Source organism: Rhynchophorus ferrugineus, unplaced genomic scaffold (assembly GCF_030347505.1).
Source record: "Rhynchophorus ferrugineus isolate W39M unplaced genomic scaffold, kcgeb_rfMv2 rfM9, whole genome shotgun sequence".
NCBI classification, from domain to species: domain Eukaryota; kingdom Metazoa; phylum Arthropoda; class Insecta; order Coleoptera; family Curculionidae; genus Rhynchophorus; species Rhynchophorus ferrugineus.
In genome coordinates, this window is record NW_027472588.1 from 41,417,138 (window position 1) to 41,438,196 (window position 21,059).

Consider the following 21,059-nt stretch of genomic DNA (forward strand, 5'->3'; position numbering starts at 1 on the left):
CCGTGTATCGCTGGTTTAGTGAATTAAATCGGATCGTAGTTCGCTGTCCGACGAATTTCGTGACCTTCAAAAAATCAAAAATCAAAAAACAGGTGACGAATCATGGATATATTCGTATGAGCCCGAAACTAAGGAGCAGTCGACTGTACTGTGTGTCGTGTGTCTGGGGTGTTCCAAGATTAAACAAATCCAACAAAAGTTGTTCGCGCACGAAGCACTTCAAATAGAATCGTGTTTCTTCTGGAAAACTGGTCATATTGAAACAGTGCCGCTAGAGGATCGTAGAACAATAAATTCTGATTGGTACACAACCATTGGTTTACCAGAAGTCTTCGGTGAAATAAGGAAAACAAGACCTTGGATTGTTCTTCATCATGACAATGCGAGCTCTGACATATCGGCTCAAACAAGAGACTATTTGAGCACTCAAAACATCGAATTGATCGGTTGGGTGATTTGGCACCCAACGACTTCTTTTTGTTCCCGTCCGTGAAGAATAAACTGCGTGGTCAACGATTTTCATCGCCCGAAGAAGCTGTTGAAGCGTTCAAAAATGATGTTTTGCAGATACCTCATTCGGAATGGAATAAATGCTTTGAAAATTGGTTTAAGCGTATGCAAAAGTTTATCGATCATCGTGGCGAATACTTTGAACAACAATAAAGATATATTCGCAGCTTAACTATTTATTTATTTTTCATTTTCACTATTTGTTTTGACTTCAAATCAATTAATCATGTCAGGAAACCCGAATAATAATTTCCCAGAACTTATAACTTACAACTACAGATGTAATATCTGTTAATTTAGAACGTGATCATTTAAATATCTTTAATATGTTTGATATACAATGTTATTTTTGAATTTAATTAAATACCTTATAAAGTATTTCCCCTCTTGCTAATTAAACGAACTAAATATGACAGTGACACGTGTAAATTATCATATCTGAGTATTATCACCATACGATAATATTATTACAAGCTTTAATACAAAAATTAATGTTTTACACAGAGTAAGCCAATAGAAGTTGAATGATTTCATGCGTTATGTTTTATGATTATCTACGATATGTTTATTATTATTATCTTGCCTTGTATGATTTTGAATAGGTCTACTAGATATAAATGTTGTTTGCAACAGGTCAATTGAAAAGTCCCCGGCCTGACACCTAGATGGCGCTACTAGAATTAAATCCATATGGTTTTAGTTAGCCCTAACCCTCAAAAGATGCGTGTATAAATTTGTAGTTTGTGAATTATAGCATTTTGAGTGAAGCAACTTTTTTTTATTGTGAAAAAATGGATAAAAAGGAATTTCGTGTAAAATATTGCTTTTTGAAGCGAAAAATACAGTTGAATCAAAACTTTTGGTATGCAAAATTTAGACATGGTGAAATGAACACCGAAGACGCAGTAGATGCCCAAAAGAGGTTGTTACCGATGAAAGTATTTAAAAAATCCACAAAATGATTTTGAATTATCGTAAATTGAAATTGAATAAAATAGCAGACACTTTAAAGGTATCAATTGTACGTGTACATCATATCCTTCACGAATGTTTGGGTATGAGAAAGCTTTGTGCAAAGTGGGTGTTACGCGAGTTCACATTTGACTATAAACAACAACGAGTTGATGATTCGGGGCAGTGCTTGAACATGATCAATCGTGATAAACCCGATTTCTTGCGTGGATATGTGACAATGGATGAAACATGGCTCCATCATTTCACTCCGAAGTCCAATCGATAGTCATCCGAGTGGACTGTACACGATGAATGGCAAGGTTATGGCGTCTGTATTTTGGGATGCGCATGGAATAATTTTTATTGACTACCTTGAAAAAGGAAGGACCATCAACAGCGACTATTACATAACATTATTAGACCGTTTGAAAGACTAAATCGTCGGAAAAGGGTCGCATTTGAAGAAAAAGAAAGTGCTGCTTCACCAAGACAATGAACTGTGTCACAAGTCAGTAAAAACGATAGCAAAAATGCAAGACTTGGGCTTCGAATTGCTTCCTCATCCACCACATTCTCCCGATCTGCCCCAGCGAATATTTCCTGTTCTCAGATCAGTTCCGTGCTAGCTCTCGAAGAGAACGGTCGTGTCCGGTCCGCCGAACCTACCTGCGCTTCCGAGAATTACCCGAAACTTTCCCTAAGACGGTCGACCCGTTATCACGTTTCACCAGTGCCTACGTAAAAAAAAAAAAAAAAAAAAAAAAAGCGTCTGTAAGCGCCGAAAAGGCGTTTTTACAGACAAGGCAATGGCGTCATGTACGTCAGAGCCGACGTCGCCTCCTGAACATAATCCCAGTGTTTCAAATTCAAATGGACCATCTTCAGAAGACAGCCGAGAAGTGCTTATAACGGAATTGAGAAAACAGAACGAAGACCTGCGAAAGCAGATAGCTGACCTTAAAACGTTCGCAAAAGCCCAAACAGACGCCCTGAACAAACAGACGGAAAAGCTGGAAAAGAGCGAAAAGGCTTCCGAAGAGCTCAAGGAAGAAATAAAAACTCTCACAGCTACGATAACACAATTCATGAAGCATCAAAGAGATGCCATGGAAGTAAAGATTCCCGCTGCCATAGAAATTCAGTCCCAGACACCAGCTAAACCGACACAACACTTAGACCAAACTGAAGACTCAGAAGACGGTTTCACCTTGGTGGGAAAAAGGAAAAGAGGGCCCGTCACTCCACCTCAGGAAAGCCAGCTGCCGAAGGCCGGCAACAAGGGAAAACAGGCTCCCAAATCACAACCCAATCCGGTAGCCAAGCCAGCCACTAAATCTACCCAATCGAAAGCCAAGGCTAACGTACAGCCTTCGATTACAAAATTTGCCACCAGACCAGTGCAAAACAAGCCGACCACCAAGACGGCCCCACAGCCAGTACCGAAACAAGTTACCACAAGACCAACCCAAGACCAGCCTACGCAGGTAAGTAGCCAGGTCACTAAACAAGTCTTAACCTCCACAGCAAAAATAGTGCCAACCGTTTCGGCGACTGTTTCTCAAAGTCCCCCAAAGGAAAAAATTCCGCCTATAGTGCTCCGTGATAAGAAGAGGTTCATGGAGCTCATTAGAATTACTAAGGCACAATCAATAGACATTATAACCCGAAATAAAAAGGACGGCATTTTCTTATTCGTCGCCACAAGCGACAATTACCGTAAACTTACTACCCTGCTCGAGGAAAGGAATTACCCTTACCATTCCTTCTGTCATCCGGAGGAGAGAGCATTCCGGGTAATAATAAAAAACATCCCAGAATCACTCTGCATTGACGAAGTACGTGAACTTCTCTTTGATCAAGGCTTCCATCCCAAATTTGTGCAAAGATGGAAATTAAAATCCGGGATAGAACTACCAATTGTTCAGGTAGTTGTCCCTCGCGAAGAGCGACAGATCATATATATGACCAAACTCGGCGTCATCACAGTGAAGGTCGAGGTCCAGAGAGGAAACGGCCAGCCAGTGCAGTGCTTCAACTGCCAGCTTTTCGGGCACTCCAGCTCATATTGCCGAGCCCCCCCACGGTGCGTCAAATGTGCCGGGCATCACGACACTAGATCCTGTACCAAAATCCCAGAAGCACCTCCAAAGTGCAGCAACTGCGGTGAAACTCATACCGCAAACTTCAGCGGTTGCACCTGCCGTCCTGCTCCAAGAAAACCAAAAATTCCGACCGAAACCAGACCTCCACAAGGTTCTGCATGGAGTAACCAAGGTGGCAGAAAGCTAGCCCAAAAATTAGCCAGCGCTACCCAGCCTGCTCCAACTCAAACTCCTGCTCCAACCAATACACCGGACCTTAACTCCACAATGCAGGCGTTTACTGACCCGCAGGCTTTCCTACAAGTGATCGCCCTGGCTCACCAACTTGCTCGTCTTTTTCCAAATGTCGCCGCCTAAGCGGCAACACTTACCTGTCTCTATAACTTTCAGCAGCCTTTAACTCTTCGAAATGGCTGTTCCGAAATCTCTTATACTGATGACATGGAATGCAAATAGCTTACGCGGAAAGCAAGCGGAATTGGAGGACGTCATAACATTCTATGACGTCGACATCGTGCTCATCCAGGAAACTTTCCTGAAACCTTCGCATCGTCTCTCTTTCGAACACTTTTTTGTCTACAGAAACGATAGAACTCCGGGTCGAGGCGGTGGAACCGCCATTCTCGTCAGAAAAGGAGTCAAACACGAGCTCCTTCCATCGTTATCAGTAAACAACTTCGAAACAACCTCCATTAAAATCGATATCCAAGAACGTCCCTTCGTGATTACATCCCTGTACAGGAAATCTTCTGCATTCAACTATGCCGAATACCGATCACTCGTCGAAGGAAAATTTCCGAAAATAATAGGTGGCGACTTCAACGCCCACCACCCCACCTGGGGGTGTTCCAGAGCGAATCCCGCAGGTAACGCCATCGTAGCTCTAAGTGCAGATCTGGGCTACGGTCTTGCCTTGCCAGATGAACCCACCCATCACCCTAGTACAGTCTCTCAAGGCGCAGCAAGAATCCTTGATTTCTTTATTCTTCAAGACGTAAATCGCGATTCCGAAGTTCGAGTCCTTGACGAACTAGACTCTGATCATCGTCCGATCCTTCTCAAACTCGGAAACTGCGCCACCACTCAAGTCCCACTAACAAGATTCAGGAAAAAAACCGACTGGAAAAACTACCAATCTCTTCTCCTGAAATCCGATCCAATTCCGAAAATTAACACACCAGAACACCTCGAGGAAGCCGTACTCAAGCTAACTCGCGATATTCAGTCTGCTCACGAATCTTCCACAGTCAAAATTTCATCACAACCCCAGCCGTGGAAAAACAATCTTCCCGCTTCTCTTAAACGTGAAATTCGCATCAAAAACGGTTTATGCAGATTAGCTCGATTCACCCTTGATGCTGCAGACAAAAGGGAGGCGAACAGAGCATGCAAGAGGGTAAGGGCGGCCGTCTCGACTTGGCGAGCAATGAAATGGAACTCATTTCTCGCGGACCAAAGGCTGGATGGCCCCCCTTCCTTCTGGCGTGTCTCCAAATGCCTCGTGGGGAAGACGCACAATGTCATCCCTCCCCTGAAGTCAGCGGTTACAGGAAATTTTGCAGTCACTGACCAAGAAAAAGTCGAGCTCCTTGCAGAGACCTACGAAGCTCAAATGAAATGCCTCCCACCCGCACAGAACACTAAAACTAAAGACATTGACACTGTCATCAACGAATCCAACTCCGTCAAAAGACCAGTAACCCCCGCCTTTCTTCTCAACCATTTTGTATCTCCAAAGTCTCTACAGACTATGATCGGCAAACTTCAAACCAAAAAATCTCCAGGTTTCGATGGAATATCGATTACCCAGTTAAAAAAGCTCCCGCATAAGCAACTCGCAGAACTGGCAAACATTATTAACTCCATCATGAGACTGCAACACTTCCCGGCGTCTTGGAAACACGCACATATAGCGGTTATACCCAAGAAAGGAGCAAAATCATCTCCATCTGATTACAGGCCTATCAGCCTTCTCAGCGCCATTTCGAAGCTTGCCGAGAGGGCAATACTCTACGCTCTCAACTCTTTCACAAAGGAAAACAACATCATTCCAGATGAACAATTCGGCTTTCGCGCTCACCACTCATCCGTCCATCAAGCTTCCCGTCTGGCTGCACACATCCATCATGCTCTTGACCAACGTAAAAAGCTTGGAGCAGTTCTTCTGGACCTAACCAAAGCCTTCGACAAGGTCTGGCACGACGGATTGTTCGCAAAGTGCGTGCGGTTAGGCCTCCCAGAAGACCTAACCGCTCTCATCAAGTCCTATCTCTCGGACAGATCTTTCCAGGTCAAGATCAGGGCGTCACTTTCCAGTCGTAAACAAATCGATGCTGGCGTACCTCAAGGTTCCCCGCTGGCCCCAGCCTTATTTAATCTCTTTATTTCAGATATGCCGAGAAAAGAGCATATTGACGTCGCCTTTTACGCTGACGACACTGCTTTCTTCACGGCCGCCAGGTTCGAAGTTACAATTCATGAGCGTTTACAGAAGCAGCTCGATCATGCGGTCAAGTGGTTCAAATTCTGGAGGTTGCAAATCAACCCCCTGAAAACCCAGGCCATCATTTTCCACAAGAAGCGTTACGCACTGCGCGTCTCGCAACTCAAGATCGACACCGCAATAATTCCATGGCTGGATAACGTCACGTACCTAGGTCTTCACTTCGACCGGCGGTTCGGTTGGCATTCCCAAATCCAGAAAGCAATCCAAAAAGGTTCGGGGATAGCAAACCTGCTATCTCCTCTGATCTGCCCTTCTAGCAGGCTTCCCATCTCCATCAAATGCTTATTTTACAAGATGTTAATTCGGTCCGTACTCCTCTACGGATCTAATGTCTACTTCAAGTTTGTTACACCCAACCAGGTCAAACGGCTTCAAGTTTTCCAAAATAAGCTCCTCAGGAGAATATTAAACGCTCCATGGTTTGTCAGAAATAATCAAATCCATAGGGAAACTGACACTCCAGAAATCAAGCACTTCATATCTCAATCATTCCACAAACAACAACTCAGCTCAAGTTCTTCTGAAAACGCGCTTGTTCGCGAGCTGGTTGACATGCTGGGAGCTTAGCACCGCGTCACCGCTAAGCTCTCCCCCTTTTCCAGGCTGAAACGACCTCATCCGTCGCTACAGTCATAACTTTTGCCCCCATACAACAGTACCCAGTTGTGTGTTAACTCAGGTTCGCGAATCAATAGAATCGCCGGGCTCTCGTGCCCAATAACGGCTGCCCGATCAGCGGGTGCCATATCCCCAAATTTAATGCAGTAGCAGTAGTGATCCACAGGGGTCAACTGTGAGGCGGTTTCGGTTTAGTGTATTGGTAAGCCCAGAGGCAGTCCCACATAACCCGGTCCAACTTGTCACTCCAGGGCAAGTCTCCGCGACCAGGTATGCGTCATGCATTCCACCGCCTGGTTTTTAGGCCAGAACAAAAAAAAAAAAAAAATGTTCTCAGATCTCAAAAGAATGCTCGCTGGGAAGAAATATTCGTCGAATGAAGAGGCGATCGCCGAAACTGAGGCCTATTTTGAAGCAAAGGACAAATCGTACTACAAAAATGGTATCGAAAAATTGGAGGGTCGCTATAATCAGTGTATCACCCTTGAAGCGATTTTACAATGGTAAACCGGGGACTTTTCAATTGACCTGTTATTTGTTGATTAACGTATCCTCAACGTATTAGCCTTTGGCTTTTCCGTTGGTTTAAATTTAGCTTAACATATACATCACGAAAACAAAAGATAATAGAATAAAAAACTAAAAGGCTGAAATAAATAAGAATGGACTCATGATATGAAAAAAATATTCTATCTACTAGAGTAATGATTCGACAAATATTATTTTATCAACATTGTCCCTTAATAGGGACTTCCCAGTTCCATAGTTTTTGTTTACTTAACTAGTATATATTGTGAGAACCTACAAACATATTAGTTTATATGACCACCAGGATATTATTGATATGATTGAATAACCGATGAGATCAAAATAATTGTCTTAAATCAAAAAATTATCAGAATCTGATAATAAAGATAATAAGATGAATGAACGGTAATATATATATAATATCAATTAAATATAATAATGTGCACATATATAATCATGTAATATTGGTTTTTATCCTTTTATTTGTTTAGAATTATAAATAAATACAATTTGTATATCAATTGTTAATGAATGAATTATCTGATTAATATTTAGTAACCACAGGAAGAGGTATCAGTGCTACAAGGACCTAAATCTTGAGACGCGACGTTGCCAATTCTGGTAAATTATACGTATATTCGAAGACCTAAAAGTCATCTTTAAATACAAGATAATATTTTTCGATACAATTAGTACTACTGTAGCGACCTTGAGGCATGTCGAATTTTACATCGTGGAATAACGGTCTACAAAATACCCAGAAATATAATCCCAGATGTTGAACACGGGCGGGGTGCCAGCAGCGCCAACTAGAACCCGACAACGAATAGCTGGCGGCAACCCCGAGACGTTTATCTGGGATGTTATTGAAGGGTATTTCCATTCATTCAGTACTCGACCATCGTTTGGTTTAGACGTGCCACCATCGACTGCCCAAGCCTCGTCCCCAGGTAACACCGCTGCCATCCGTTTTATCTAATTGTATTTTTCACATTTTTTATATAGCCAATAAATAACGGTCACATAATGTAAACACCACTGTTTCATTTCGTTTTACCTCCATTCACCGAGCCACATCATTTACCCTAAAAAAGAAACGTATGAAAATATGAAACTAATTTTAGACCTTATCAGATATAAAATATACAACTGGAAAGTTTCTACTGATTTAAAAGTTATTGCTGTATTACTTGGGAAAACTGCGAAAAATCTGGCAACCAATCAGACCAGAAGAAAACAAAAGAAAATTCAACAAGGCCACAAAAGAGCTGAAAGAATAAATAAGGAACAAAATCAAGGAAATCAAAACTATTTAGAAAACTTAACGCCCACTGATGCAACGGAATATTCTCTCTGATAAGTAACAAAAAAAAATTAAAAACCCCAACAACATAACCCACACATTAAAATTAACAACAATATCTGAGCTGGGAATGATAGCTAGGATAATGATAAAGTGGAAGATCTCTAAACATTTAAAGACAGTATTTAATGCGTACCCGTCTGAAATATCCGCAAAAGAAGAAAATAACATAGTTGACTTTCTTAACACTACGTTTCAAATGGATCTGCCACATTGAAACACTGTAAAATTGAATAATCATGAATTTCCGAAATCAGACAACGTTAAATATCTGAGAATGCATTTCCAACGACGTTCGACTTGGAAAAAACATATAGTGACAAAACGCAAACAACTTGGAGTTAAACTAAACCAAATGTACTGGCGCATAGGGCATAAATCTAAATTATCATTAGATAACAAGGCTGTATAAGTCAATACTTAGGCCCATTTGAACCTGTGGTATTGAACTGTGGGGTACTACTAGCAAATCAAACACAGAGATCCTCCGGAGGTTCCAAAACCTGTTGCGAGTTATCGTCGATGCCCCATATTACGTGTCCAACAAACTGATTCAGCGCGATGTCACCATAGAACCCATAACGAGTGTGGTTCGGAGTGTTAGTGCGAAGTACTCTGAAAGACTATTAGTGCATCCCAATGCACATACCAAACAGTTAAATGTGCGCGATGACAGTGAAGTGTGTAGGCTCAAACGCAAACTGCCATACGAACTGATTAAGACACATAGAGTGAGATTTAATAATCTTTATAATAAGCTAGAATAGTTTTTAGAATAAATTAGGATAGACTTTAAAATAAGTTAGAATAATATCTAGAATAAGATTTATATTATAAGTTGTACAGTAGATCACTTAGTGAAGTATTCTTCTAGATATTAGGATGGTTATATTATATAACTAAAATCATATAATAACATCAATAAAAAACAGTATTGCTTAGGCTCCGGTATTAAGCTAAATTGTGTGTATATAGTAGAATATAAAATACGTGTAGTAGATAGATTAAATAAGGTTCTTGTTTATTTTTATTTAGTTATTACGATTATTATGAACAAGTTTTATTTTAAAATGTATTTTTTGTGTTAAAATTCTAACTCTGATTATTTTTTAATTAAAAACTTTAAAAAAATACTTTATAAACTTTAAATTCATCTTTACAACATAATTTATTTCATATTTTACAAGTAAATTCAACAACCAACTTTTTTCCTTGCACTCAAAATATTTCGGATCGCTACAATCGATATATTTGATAGACACCGCCCTCATCAATCAATCATCTGTATTCTATTGCATGAATTTATTTTATTTCAACAAAATGGATTATATCAGATTTTTTATTTATCTGTGTTATCAATTCCACAATTTGCAATAGTTGCAAATCCAACGAGATTTTAAGGTGGATTTCTCTGAAGCCAATCTGAGGGTATATTTCGTCATTCTACGGCGAAAATCATTGTCACACATTAATTTAACAAATAAATATTCAGCCGTATTGGGTGTCTGTTATCAACTGTTAAAGGAATAATACATATAGTCTATCCAAAGTTATTTTGTACATACATGTCATCTAAATTTGTAACGTCAAAACGTCGCAATGTTGCCGTATCAACTATGAGTTTTAGTTCAGTTTGGCTTTGACATACCACAAAATTTTAATCTAAATAAAATAATTAAACACAAATACTGTTATCAAATATGTTGGATTACTAATTCTATTAAAAAAGTTGTAGAAATAATGAAAAATATTTTAGTTAATACATATTGTGCCTATTATTTTCAATAGATTACTTTTTAAAGCCGCTAATATATGAACATGAAACTGTAACTTGCAAATAAACCAAATGTAACATTTAAAACACAAGGTCAATCCAATCTCCCGGTAGGTGTATCCGAAGACATTCTTCTTACGCGGATATAAGACAGATTTTGTTATTTAAAATAGTTTGGGAGTTCAAAGTACGGTTAATAGATCGGTAAGGGGAATCACTATAGTGGTCAAAGAACATAATACATGAGCAATGTCCATTTGAAGAGTACAAACTATCTAAAAGGTGACTCAGTCTAAAATATTTTGATGTCATTAAATTGCTTAACGTAGCTTATTTATATTTATTCTACAATCAAGTCTCTTAAGTTTAACCAAGTTACTTACCACCAATAATACAAAACTATAAGATATAATATATAATATAATAAGATACATTTTATACTCTTTTTAACAATATAGATACGTTTTTGCAACAGTCCTAATTTTGGAGGCCAAAAATTTTTCGTCTTAATACTTTTTAAAATATTTCAGAAATATCGATCCATTTTTAAACTATAAAACATTCTATAGTCTATGAAAACCCTAGGTTTTGATATGGATATCATCCTTAAAAAAAAGATGACAACCGTAATTCGATATTGTTTGAAAAATCTATATAAAAAAATTAATATATATTAATGTACATAATAATGGCATCTGTTACATAGATAATCGAATTTATACTGTAATCATATTTCTCAAATTTACGATATTTTAAAAAAAATCGATTTTTAAAGGAACCTTTAAAATTAAATACTGAAATACACTAAAACTTTAAAATTATGTACCAAATTTATTAACCATTTAAAAACCATTCTCTGAAGACCGATGAGTCAAAACGATAACACTCACAAATCAATATTTATTATTATATATTGATAATATATAAATATAAATATTGTCAAAACTGAGTAAATAAATGAAAATGTTTTTCACATTCGTTTCACAGCAATTTTTCAGCTAAATTTCGTTATACCTACATCGCTCATATAGGAATTCTCGTAACTTCAACCGCACATAAATTAAATAATTATATTCAATAACAAATTACTATAGTTCAATTAAAACGAAATAGACATTTAAAGTTTAATTATTAAAATAAACTTGTTATATAATTTAGACGTAAATCCCCACATAGAAACATTCGATTAAGTTTGTTATGTACACAAAACGATTTTTAAAGACAATTAAGCACATCCGCTCGTATAATAAATTGTATCAACATATAATGAGACGTTAAATAAACAAAACTATATCGCAACGTTCAGAAATCAGATTAAATATACTTAAAAATGAACAATAAACTGATGGCAACAATGATCGAAATGGTTTCATCACACAGCAACGTCCATCACAAAAGATACACATTTAAGTAATGTGAACAAAAATATTAAGCTTCTAACATTCAATACGCTTTGTATAAAGTAAATATACGTAAACAAAAAAATAAATAAAACACATTTTACACTATCTAAAGATATTAACTATTATGTTTCATAAACATGAATTAAACAATATATTTTATTCAATGTCAATAAATTTTATGAACTTTTTTATTTGAATACCATAAAGTAATAATGTTCGTAGCTAGGAAAGTGTAAATCCCCTGTTAAAAACACTCAATAATGGAAATATTTAAACCATTTTAAATATTCCTAATTATACATAATTAAGTCAGTGTTTAAGGCATTGTTTGAGCTTTATTTATGTTCATAAATATATACTTCTCTGAATAGATAGCATCAAGGATCTATTATAAAGTATATTTTGACAATTAAATGACAGGACAAATATTTATATAAAATTTAATTAAAAACGGAGAAACAGAGTAACACTATTAAACAATAAAATCAATACAAATTTGTATAGATGTTAATAATTGTTCTTTTCCAAAAATTAAGAATTACGCGTTTATTTAATACGAATAACATGTCATATTATTATACAATATACAATACATCTCAATTGTTTTTCAAAACAAATTATGAATTAAACGGATATAACGTATATTCAGAGAAACTCAACAATTACAATAAATTATTGTGTCCTATAACAATATTTTGTTCTAAATAATTAATAAAATGAAATTTTAAGAACTATGAGTTAGTAATGCGGTTTACTTACTATTGCAACGCATCTAATAAGATATGGATTATAAAAAAACACCCTTTAAATCGTCACTCTAAATAACTACACATTTTATTGGTTTTATTTTATTTCCGAGCTGTCATTACTTGATGGCATGGCCACTAGGATTAAAATTTAACAGAAATAAATCAGTCACTTGTAGTAGTTTAAATAAATAAAATAAACAGCAATTGTTATTGCAGCATATGTTATAAATTAATCAGCCTAGTCCCATAACTACCTGGATTAAAATTTAAAGGAAGTAGTGGAATACTTTAAATGAATAAAACTATAAATTTATTAGCAGCAATTTTATTGCGATACATTTAATAAAATATGAATTTATAAATAAAACAGCCTTTGAAATAATCCTATAAGTAATTTTAAATCTTATGGGCCTTGCTTCACGTCTGAACCATCATTACTTGGTGGCGTAGGTGATTGGAAGGAACCTGCTGATGGTTTTTTAAACTCCTGAATAGGTGGAGCAGAATCGGTATACCCAGGTCTACGTATACTCGCACCTATATTTGCTGGTTTTAACGTGAATAACGATCCAAACACTATATGCTGGACCAAAGGGAATTTACTTAATACCTAAAGTAAATATCGTATAACAAACCCCATAAGTAGTTTCTGGAATAATAACATACCTCGGCTTTATACATTTTAATAAGTCCACCATTAATTTTGGACCAACTTGATACACCACTTATGCTCCATAATTGGTTAGAATGTTCAGCAAATGGGCCTGATTTTACTTGATTTATGTACTTAATACAGCTCATGAACATATATTCATCGGAGTAAGTATCAACTGTTCCTGCTGATAAAAATGATGTAGGCTCCAACTTAGGGTTTGCTAAAAAGTTAAAGCAATTCATAACTATACGGAACATAAAAATTCACAATTTACCAATTAATTGTGAACTTCCCCAAATAAATGGAACAAATTGATAATCATCCAAACTCCAAACTCCATGACTCCCAGCAGGTTCCATTCTGTAAGTCTGTTGTAAATTCCGTACTAAATTAAGATACCTAAAATAAAAGTATTGTAATATATTATATATTAATTAAAGGTTAGCAGACTCACTTTACAAAAACCTTACAGGCAGTTGCGGCAAAATCATTCTCCTGCAAAAACCCAATCTTATATAATGAGCAAAGAAACATGACAAAAGATATTTCATGTCCTGTCCCATAATCGATCCTTGTGGCATTACCAAAACCTTCCTCCAAATACACCATTATCTCTGGTATTGCTCTGTATATATCAATAGGGAGTACAGCTTGCAACAGTTCTATTGCTTCCTTAAAACAATTAATGGATCAATTAAACAAATATTTAAATAAAATTGAATTATATACTTCTTTCAGTCGGTTGTACCAAGTCTTAAAAGCAGCATTACCAAACCTTTGAGGCTGTTGAACAGGAGGGATTTCCCCTATCCATTTTTCCAAAATGTCCAATAGATGCACGATTTTGTCGATATTTGCGGATGCTTCTTTTGAACCCTGGGAATTACTTTTTCCTTTAATTGCGTCGTTTATGGCAAAAATGAAACCTAAATACTCCTAAAAGTTAATATTTTAATACACCCAAACATAATTATCAACTTTTATTTTATGTCATACGAAATATGCTTCAGATTTATCCCATTTTTGCATGTCGTCTATTGTTTTTACTAATTTCACAGGAGTTACAAAAACATGCTGCTCGTTCACTAGAATACAAAATATATTATAAAATAACGGGTAAAGGTTGTGTGTAATATGCACCTGTTGTTAAACTTTTTGAAGTCGAAGTTAATAATGAAGCCATCAGTGATATTAAGCGTGAAAATAACTCGTTTTAAACACCCAAAATAAAATTTATTTTGTATTCAAATCTTGACATTAACCACAATGACATTTAGATCATTAGAACTACTGAGATTGTCAATTAAAATAAATATAAATATTCTTTGTTTTCTTATTCATAAAATAGTTTGGGTAACAAACTTTTAACATTATCATACCGTTAAAATCACTCACTGTGAACTTAAAAAGGCATTTCTGTGTATTACTGGTTGCCCTATAATAATAAACTAGATCATTTTAAAATTGTATTACATCAAAAAACATATAAATAGTCTGTCTATTTTCTGTATTCCATTAATAATATAAAATGCAAAAGCAAAAATTTTACTAGAATATATTTAAGTCTTTACAGTTGTCTGGATTTAAATTAGATGCTGATATTAGCCCTAGATGTCGCTTACAGATGAAATATATATAACAAATGTTTTTAATTTGATTTTTTAATATGATAATGTTTTAACTTATGAATAAAACAAAGCAAAGGAAAATCAATTATAAACTTTAATTGTTAGTCAAGGTTATCTTAGTGTTAACAAATTAGCTAGGAAAAAGTTAATAAAATCAAAAAGTCGACTAAATAATTTAATGTATCATAAAACATCTATATAAAATTTATAAATAGGAATGTAAATAATAATAAACATAGTTTATGTTAAATAAATAATAACGAGAATTATAACTAATAATGTAATTAGAACACCTATAACAAATACAACTTTATCCTCTGAAACCCGTTTCTCTATCAGTCGCATGGTATGATTACTAAGGCCTATTGTGTTTGCCATATCTATAATTTTTCGATGTGCCCCTTTTAATGTCATGCGCTGTGACTTTAAAGATTCTAAAGTATGAGCTCCAGTATGCAACATTTCATCAACACCACTATGTGCATTCTGCAAAGATGTTTGCTGTTGTATGGAATAATCCATGTTAATAGCAGTGAGATCAGGATTCGGAGCAAATCGTCTATTTAGTAATTGTTCCCTTTCATTCGCAGCTAGTTCGCGACGTATACGTCTTTGTTTCGCAGCATCCAAAGCTGCCTGAAGATGTCTACAGTCATATTTAAGTTGGTCAGATCGCATCTTGGCATTTTGCCGTTGTTCAATTGGTAATTTAAAGATATACACATCTAATTTCTCACAATTACTGCAAAAAATTCTCCTTTAAATATTTTTAAAACTATACATTCCTTGTTTACACACCTGGTTATTTGTTTAATATTTTCCGTAATTTCTATTTCTATGTTTACTGCATCATGAACATTTCCTTGTAGTATTTGAAACCTCTGTTGAGTTTGTTGAATAAGTTTATTGGTTTGATTATAGAGAGAATCCATTTTAATGTTTTAATACTTAATGATTGTTTTAAATTACGTGTTCATAGTTAGATATAAAGTTAGGTTATGCACTTGTCATTATTAAAATTATTTAAACATTACTATATACCTCCTTAATTATTCCTGGCCATTTTAAAAATTATACCAATTGTATTGGCCTAACTAATTGTTCAATACAATTAAAGAAGTATTTAATGGTAAGTTTAATTATTGGAAGCATTGTTTTCATTTAAGTTGGTTACCTTGACTATGAATAGGTTGACAAACATCGAATTTATCCGATTATTTTCAGTTGTTATGCTTATATTTAGAATTTTACTTTTCGCTTATATTATTACAAATATGTTAGTTACAAATATAATTTTGCATTAATGCATGGCAACTTAAAATTATTTAGATATTTGATTAAAAATTTCTTTATTACACAATTTTTTATAAAAAAATCCATATTTCTCTATCGAATTAATAGTTTTTCTACGATTGTTTTCGTCACTATTTAAGGTTAATAATTTCTGATTATTTAGGTTATATTAGTATTTGTGTATCTGTTTTGACTTATTTTATGGGATATATTATTTGAAATATGCCGTACGCAAATCAGCCCTCTGTTCACATTACAGATTTAACTGACGAAAATGTCAAGTTTTATATTGAAGATACTGATTTGAGGTAACTACATTTATAATGTATTCCTTTTCCTTTATTATACGAGTATTGTTTTTTAGTGTCGCAAATAGTATTCGTCGGGTACTTATCGCCGAAACTCCAACCTTAGCTATAGATTGGGTTAAATTAGAAGCTAATTCGACTGTTTTAAGCGACGAATTTTTAGCTCACAGAATAGGACTTATACCTCTTATTTCTGATGAAGTCGTACAACGTTTACAATATCCCAGGGTAAGTTGTTAACATTTAAAGATTTTTTAAAAATGAAATCCTAATAGTGAGGTGTTTTACAGGATTGCATATGTACAGATTTTTGCAAAGAGTGTAGTGTTGAATTTACTTTAGACGTGAAATGTACTGATGATCAAACACGCCATGTAACTACAGCAGATCTTAAATCTAGTGATCCTCGCGTAATTCCAGCTACATCGAAACATAGGGAGGAGGAATCAGAATATGAGGAGAGTGATGAAATATTAATTATAAAGTTACGTAAAGGACAGGAGTTGAAAGTAAGAGCTTATGCAAAAAAAGGATTCGGGAAAGAACATGCCAAATGGAACCCAACATGTGGTGTAGCGTTTGAATATGACCCCGACAATGCTATGAGACATACGCTTTATCCCAAACCAGATGAATGGCCGAAAAGCGAATACAGTGAGCTGGATGAAGATCAATGTAAGTAATTTCAAGTATCTTTACCATATTATATGTTACTCTAGGCTTTCAGTTGATCTTAATTCATGTTGTTTTTCTTTTCACATTAACATTTCTTTTTATTTACCACTGTTAAAGATTCATATTTATTTTAGATGAAGCTCCTTTTAACTGGGAACTGAAGCCAAACAAATTTTTTTACAATGTCGAAGCTGCGGGACAGCTCCGCCCAGAAAATATCGTCATTATGGGTGTTGCTATGTTAAAAGAGAAATTATCCAACCTTCAGACACAGTTGAGCCATGAGTTACAAAACGACGCATTGGCTATCGCTTAAATATAAGATATAGTAGATTTAAAAACAAATTGAAATTACTTGTACTTTTACCAGTTGTTAATTATGTCAATATAAACTGTCACATTGTTTTATGTTTTTAATTTTTTAACGAAACGATTTGAACCTAATTAACCGATATTCTGTGAACTAAATCTTCCAAAATGAACCTAGAAGCGTTTAAAGAAAAGACCACATATCTGAATGATTATAAAAATTACTCCGATTTGAACCAAACTCATAAAAGTACGGTAACTGGAAGAGAGGTAAAACATGTGAAATTACCACCCAAAAAAGTATTTGAGGATCACGAGACGTTTTCGAAATGGAAGGAAGGAGTTCATATACCGTTTGATCTACTTTTAGAACCTAAACCGATATTACAGATGGACCCGAGGAAGCCATTCGAAAAATTGGTAAAGAGCTTACCAGTAGACGTATAGGGTGTACAAATAAGTTTAACTTTGAAATTATACTTTAATAAACTAATACAATATCAAGGATTGGGAACAATGGGTTTATTCATGTTTCAAACGTTAAACAATGGTTTGAGTCGTTTTGATCGATTGCTAAATATGTCAATGTCAGGAACTGAGATTTCTGAAACAAACCTATTTTGAAGCCAGCTTGATGTTTTTAAAAGGTTTCGTACAAATACGGCTGTTTTAATCGTTTTAGTTAGAAATTTGTAAAGTAGAAAGTCGCACTAATGTTTGATCAGGTTCGAGAGTCATCATCGTCTTTGTTAATGCAGGATTTAAAATCATTTGAGAATCTTTTCTTTAATTTTTTTTGAGTGAACTATCAGTTTAGTTTAGGATAAGTTTCCTTGCTTGCGTGATGCTAATGCTAGTTTATAATTAGGCCCATGGAGGTTGGATAATGCCCGATGTTAGTTGGGTACGAATGCCTTTGGCAAGGACATGATGTAGGAGTTTTGGGACTTTTTTTATTAATTACATCTTACTTTACAAATTAATTTATTACTACAGCTCTGTAATTGCATTAATACACAAGCAAGGCGAGTACGGGATTAATCATCAGTATATATTTTCCCAGTTAAAATAAAACTAATCCACTTAAGCTAAAATTAAGAATATATTTATACACTAAACAAGTTCATGTGGTTTGGTTCGCTTCAATCTTCTGACTTCCTGCATGTTGTCCAGTAGCTGTGTCGCTGTGATTTAGCAACATTATTTCATGTTTTAAGGAGAAATCACTTCGTATATCTATTTGATTTCGAGGAGTCCTCAAGATATTTAATGAAAAGGAATATCTGTAAAATTACTTCTTCCCCAACCTTACATCTTACGGCGTCTAACAGGCACCTCTACCTGAAGATGATAAAAACGCCGCTATAAAAACTCGTCCCAGAATTTATATGACACCGGCCTGCAGTATCGACGACGTTCCTGACCCTGACATGCGAGACCTGTTGTGTCAATTTATGTATACGACGGAATGGCGTAAGGCTGAAATAGAAGGAGCCTCTGGTTTTAAAATACGCCCTCCTAAGATAAGCGAAATTCACCGCTCAGATAAAGTAAGCTCTCAACGACAATTATCGTAGGAATTCCATTAATCACCATTTTATAATAGGTGACTCTCCAAACAGATCTGTACAAGCCCTTAGAAGAGAGGTTTATCAAACGCAGCAAGAACTGGGATGATCGACAGTCCCGAGATCTATCCGATCCAACTCGGGAATTCTGGCTGCGAAAAGACCCGCCAGTTTTGTTAGTAAGCGTTACTTAACAACAACAGTAAGGAACAGTATTCTTCCAGGTGTGGAGCGTGTGTTAACCCTCTAGAGGGACTCGTTCCTCAAGACACCAAGGCTGAAATCGCTGCGGCTATAGCGGATGATAGATTGAGGCTGCCGCATGATCTGTCCTCTCCTAGTTATTCGGGATATAAACCTTTACTACCAAAAGGTGTTTCGATTGTCCGAACCGATCTCCCGGTGTGTCATCCTCTATTATCGACCAGTCAAGCTGTTACATCAAGATATGCGCAGAAACCAAAGTCGTGAATTATTTAAACATCAAATAAATCATGATATTAATGAAAAATCAATAAAAAATGATTGTCATAAATAAAAACGTTTCTATCTCTGTGGCTAAATTTACTTGATATGTAAGTATTTATCGTATCGGATGATTTGAGTCAAAATAGTTTTCCTTTTAACTATTTTTGAAAATTAATTACAATCTCGTAGAACTTTGTTTTATTAATGTTGGATTAGTAGTTGGTTTGATGTTTTAGTGCAACCCCATATATGCACCCCACAAGTCTAAATTGGCTTTATGATAGACCAATCTCTTTGACTTTAGGTCAAGTTGAAAGTATCTTCCGACTAAAGAGTACGGCTGCTTGACTTTGAGTCTAATCTGCTCTGCTTTCTGTCTAACATTATGTGTCCAATTTAATTTACCATCGAGATGTATGTCGAGTTATTCAGCTGAGGAATTGGGCACTCGTCAAGTGACATAATTATATTTTTGTCATTTCACCGCAGCAAAAAATTAACATGGACAGATTTGGCGCTACTATAAAGTATTTTCCAGTCTTTAGTCCATTTGTATATCTTATTGACTACTACTTGAGCTTTTACTAGTTTTAGGCACATGCTGCGTTTTGCCTGGTGATAGCACGGATCATCAATGTACCATGAATTTTAGTCAATCCAAGATTGGACAAGTGATGAAAAGTTGTTATTTCTTAAACAATATGGATGTATGGATCACACTTCACAAAACAAAATTTTACGTTAGGCTGATTTTATTATAATACACTTATACACACGTAGAGCACTTATGTATGGGTCAATATTTCTTTTTTAAAATAAAAAAATTCTAGCTTAATATAAAATTAGAATTTATTAATATCAAGAGGCAATAGAGTGGCTAAAGTAAGCCAACATTAGTAAATATGATATTGATATATATACTCCAGAAAATGAGTAATTAGAGATGGTTGGGTTATCACATATACTTATTTTCAATCTTACGCATCAATTCAATAAAAAATCACAATTAAAAACGTAAAAGAGCTTCATTGATAGTTATTTTGGAGTTTATATTGAATACAACCTTCATAGAAATAGGAAGATAGTTATTACTGGCGTTTGGACATAAACGGTATTTTGACATAAGTTCCCAACTGGTAAAACAATTATTAAAACATTTTGGATTAACACAGAAAGAAATATTTATCTTCAAAACCATCTCCCAAAACGTGAATCACAGCAACATCCATCCTATACGCCAGATTTAGCTTCCACTAACGTTTCTCAGAAACGATTCTCATCAAATAAAGAGGTAAATAAGCAAGAAGGGCATTTTGCAGATCTTCTAGGATTGCTAGATTATTGGAATAAGTGTATTGAAGTTACGAGAAATTGTGACGGAATTATTTTTACTGCAATAAATGTTTTCTGCGAAGTTATCGAGCAACCTAATACATTAGCATTTTCAAAGTTATTTTGTACATACGTCATCTAAATTTGTGACGTCAAAATGTCGCAATGTTGCCGCATTAACTCTGAGTTTTAGTTCAGTTTGGTTTTGACATACAACATTTTAATCTAAATAAACTAATAGATCAAAAATGTTATCAAATATAAAATATTTTAACATTATAGTACATCTAAAAACTGCAGTTCATCATACAGCCAT

At 35.3% G+C, this 21,059-nt stretch overlaps 5 protein-coding genes across 6 annotated transcripts in view; 2 read left to right on the forward strand and 3 right to left on the reverse strand.

The window, feature by feature from the left end:
• Nucleotides 1-7,018, reverse strand: part of Megf8 (Multiple EGF like domains 8) — a 221,635-nt gene extending 214,617 nt beyond the window's left edge. Inside the window, exons 1-2 of one of the 2 annotated variants that reach the window (XM_076415083.1) lie at nt 6,981-7,018; nt 2,186-2,233 (exon numbers count right to left, since the gene is read on the reverse strand). The gene's annotated coding sequence lies outside the window, so the exon portion shown is untranslated. The remainder of the gene's footprint in view (nt 1-2,185; nt 2,234-6,980) is intronic. The other variant, XM_076415081.1, reaches the window with a different exon arrangement.
• A 5,798-nt stretch (nt 7,019-12,816) lies between these two features.
• Nucleotides 12,817-14,561, reverse strand: Ptpa (Phosphotyrosyl phosphatase activator). Its single transcript, XM_076415091.1, has 7 exons — nt 14,303-14,561; nt 14,159-14,247; nt 13,892-14,098; nt 13,617-13,834; nt 13,437-13,561; nt 13,174-13,382; nt 12,817-13,117 (listed from the first exon to the last, which is right to left on the reverse strand). Exons 1-7 carry the CDS (start codon nt 14,343-14,345, stop codon nt 12,911-12,913), a joined length of 1,098 nt encoding a protein of 365 aa, XP_076271206.1. The 5' UTR covers nt 14,346-14,561; the 3' UTR covers nt 12,817-12,910.
• A 391-nt stretch (nt 14,562-14,952) lies between these two features.
• On the reverse strand, nt 14,953-15,968 carry Membrin (golgi SNAP receptor complex member 2). The gene is made up of 2 exons (XM_076415095.1): nt 15,589-15,968; nt 14,953-15,532 (listed from the first exon to the last, which is right to left on the reverse strand). The coding sequence occupies exons 1-2, from the start codon at nt 15,720-15,722 to the stop codon at nt 15,031-15,033; spliced, it is 636 nt and encodes a 211-aa protein (XP_076271210.1). The 5' UTR covers nt 15,723-15,968; the 3' UTR covers nt 14,953-15,030.
• Nucleotides 15,969-16,210: 242 nt separating this feature from the next.
• Nucleotides 16,211-17,470, forward strand: Polr2C (RNA polymerase III subunit RpII33). Its single transcript, XM_076415093.1, has 4 exons — nt 16,211-16,391; nt 16,448-16,619; nt 16,682-17,066; nt 17,201-17,470. The coding sequence occupies exons 1-4, from the start codon at nt 16,306-16,308 to the stop codon at nt 17,380-17,382; spliced, it is 825 nt and encodes a 274-aa protein (XP_076271208.1). The 5' UTR covers nt 16,211-16,305; the 3' UTR covers nt 17,383-17,470.
• Nucleotides 17,406-20,092, forward strand: LOC143203010 (uncharacterized). Its single transcript, XM_076415092.1, has 4 exons — nt 17,406-17,795; nt 18,707-18,925; nt 18,982-19,118; nt 19,168-20,092. The coding sequence occupies exons 1-4, from the start codon at nt 17,544-17,546 to the stop codon at nt 19,412-19,414; spliced, it is 855 nt and encodes a 284-aa protein (XP_076271207.1). The 5' UTR covers nt 17,406-17,543; the 3' UTR covers nt 19,415-20,092.
• Nucleotides 20,093-21,059: the final 967 nt, after the last annotated feature.

Coding starts and splice junctions, on each gene's coding strand:
- Ptpa (XM_076415091.1), bottom strand. CDS start 14,345: ATGGCTTCATTATTAACTTCGACTTCAAAAAGTTTAACAACAG. Junction 14,248..14,302: donor TTCAAAAAGTTTAACAACAG/GTGCATATTACA, acceptor TTTGTATTCTAG/TGAACGAGCAGCATGTTTTT. Junction 13,835..13,891: donor GGTACAACCGACTGAAAGAA/GTATATAATTCA, acceptor AATTGTTTTAAG/GAAGCAATAGAACTGTTGCA.
- Membrin (XM_076415095.1), bottom strand. CDS start 15,722: ATGGATTCTCTCTATAATCAAACCAATAAACTTATTCAACAAACTCAA. Junction 15,533..15,588: donor AATATTAAACAAATAACCAG/GTGTGTAAACAA, acceptor AATTTTTTGCAG/TAATTGTGAGAAATTAGATG.
- LOC143203010 (XM_076415092.1), top strand. CDS start 17,544: ATGAACCTAGAAGCGTTTAAAGAAAAGACCACATATCTGAATGATTAT. Junction 17,796..18,706: donor GGAAGCCATTCGAAAAATTG/GTAAAGAGCTTA, acceptor GGCGTCTAACAG/GCACCTCTACCTGAAGATGA. Junction 18,926..18,981: donor AAATTCACCGCTCAGATAAA/GTAAGCTCTCAA, acceptor ATTTTATAATAG/GTGACTCTCCAAACAGATCT.
- Polr2C (XM_076415093.1), top strand. CDS start 16,306: ATGCCGTACGCAAATCAGCCCTCTGTTCACATTACAGATTTAACTGAC. Junction 16,392..16,447: donor ATTGAAGATACTGATTTGAG/GTAACTACATTT, acceptor ATTGTTTTTTAG/TGTCGCAAATAGTATTCGTC. Junction 16,620..16,681: donor AACGTTTACAATATCCCAGG/GTAAGTTGTTAA, acceptor GGTGTTTTACAG/GATTGCATATGTACAGATTT.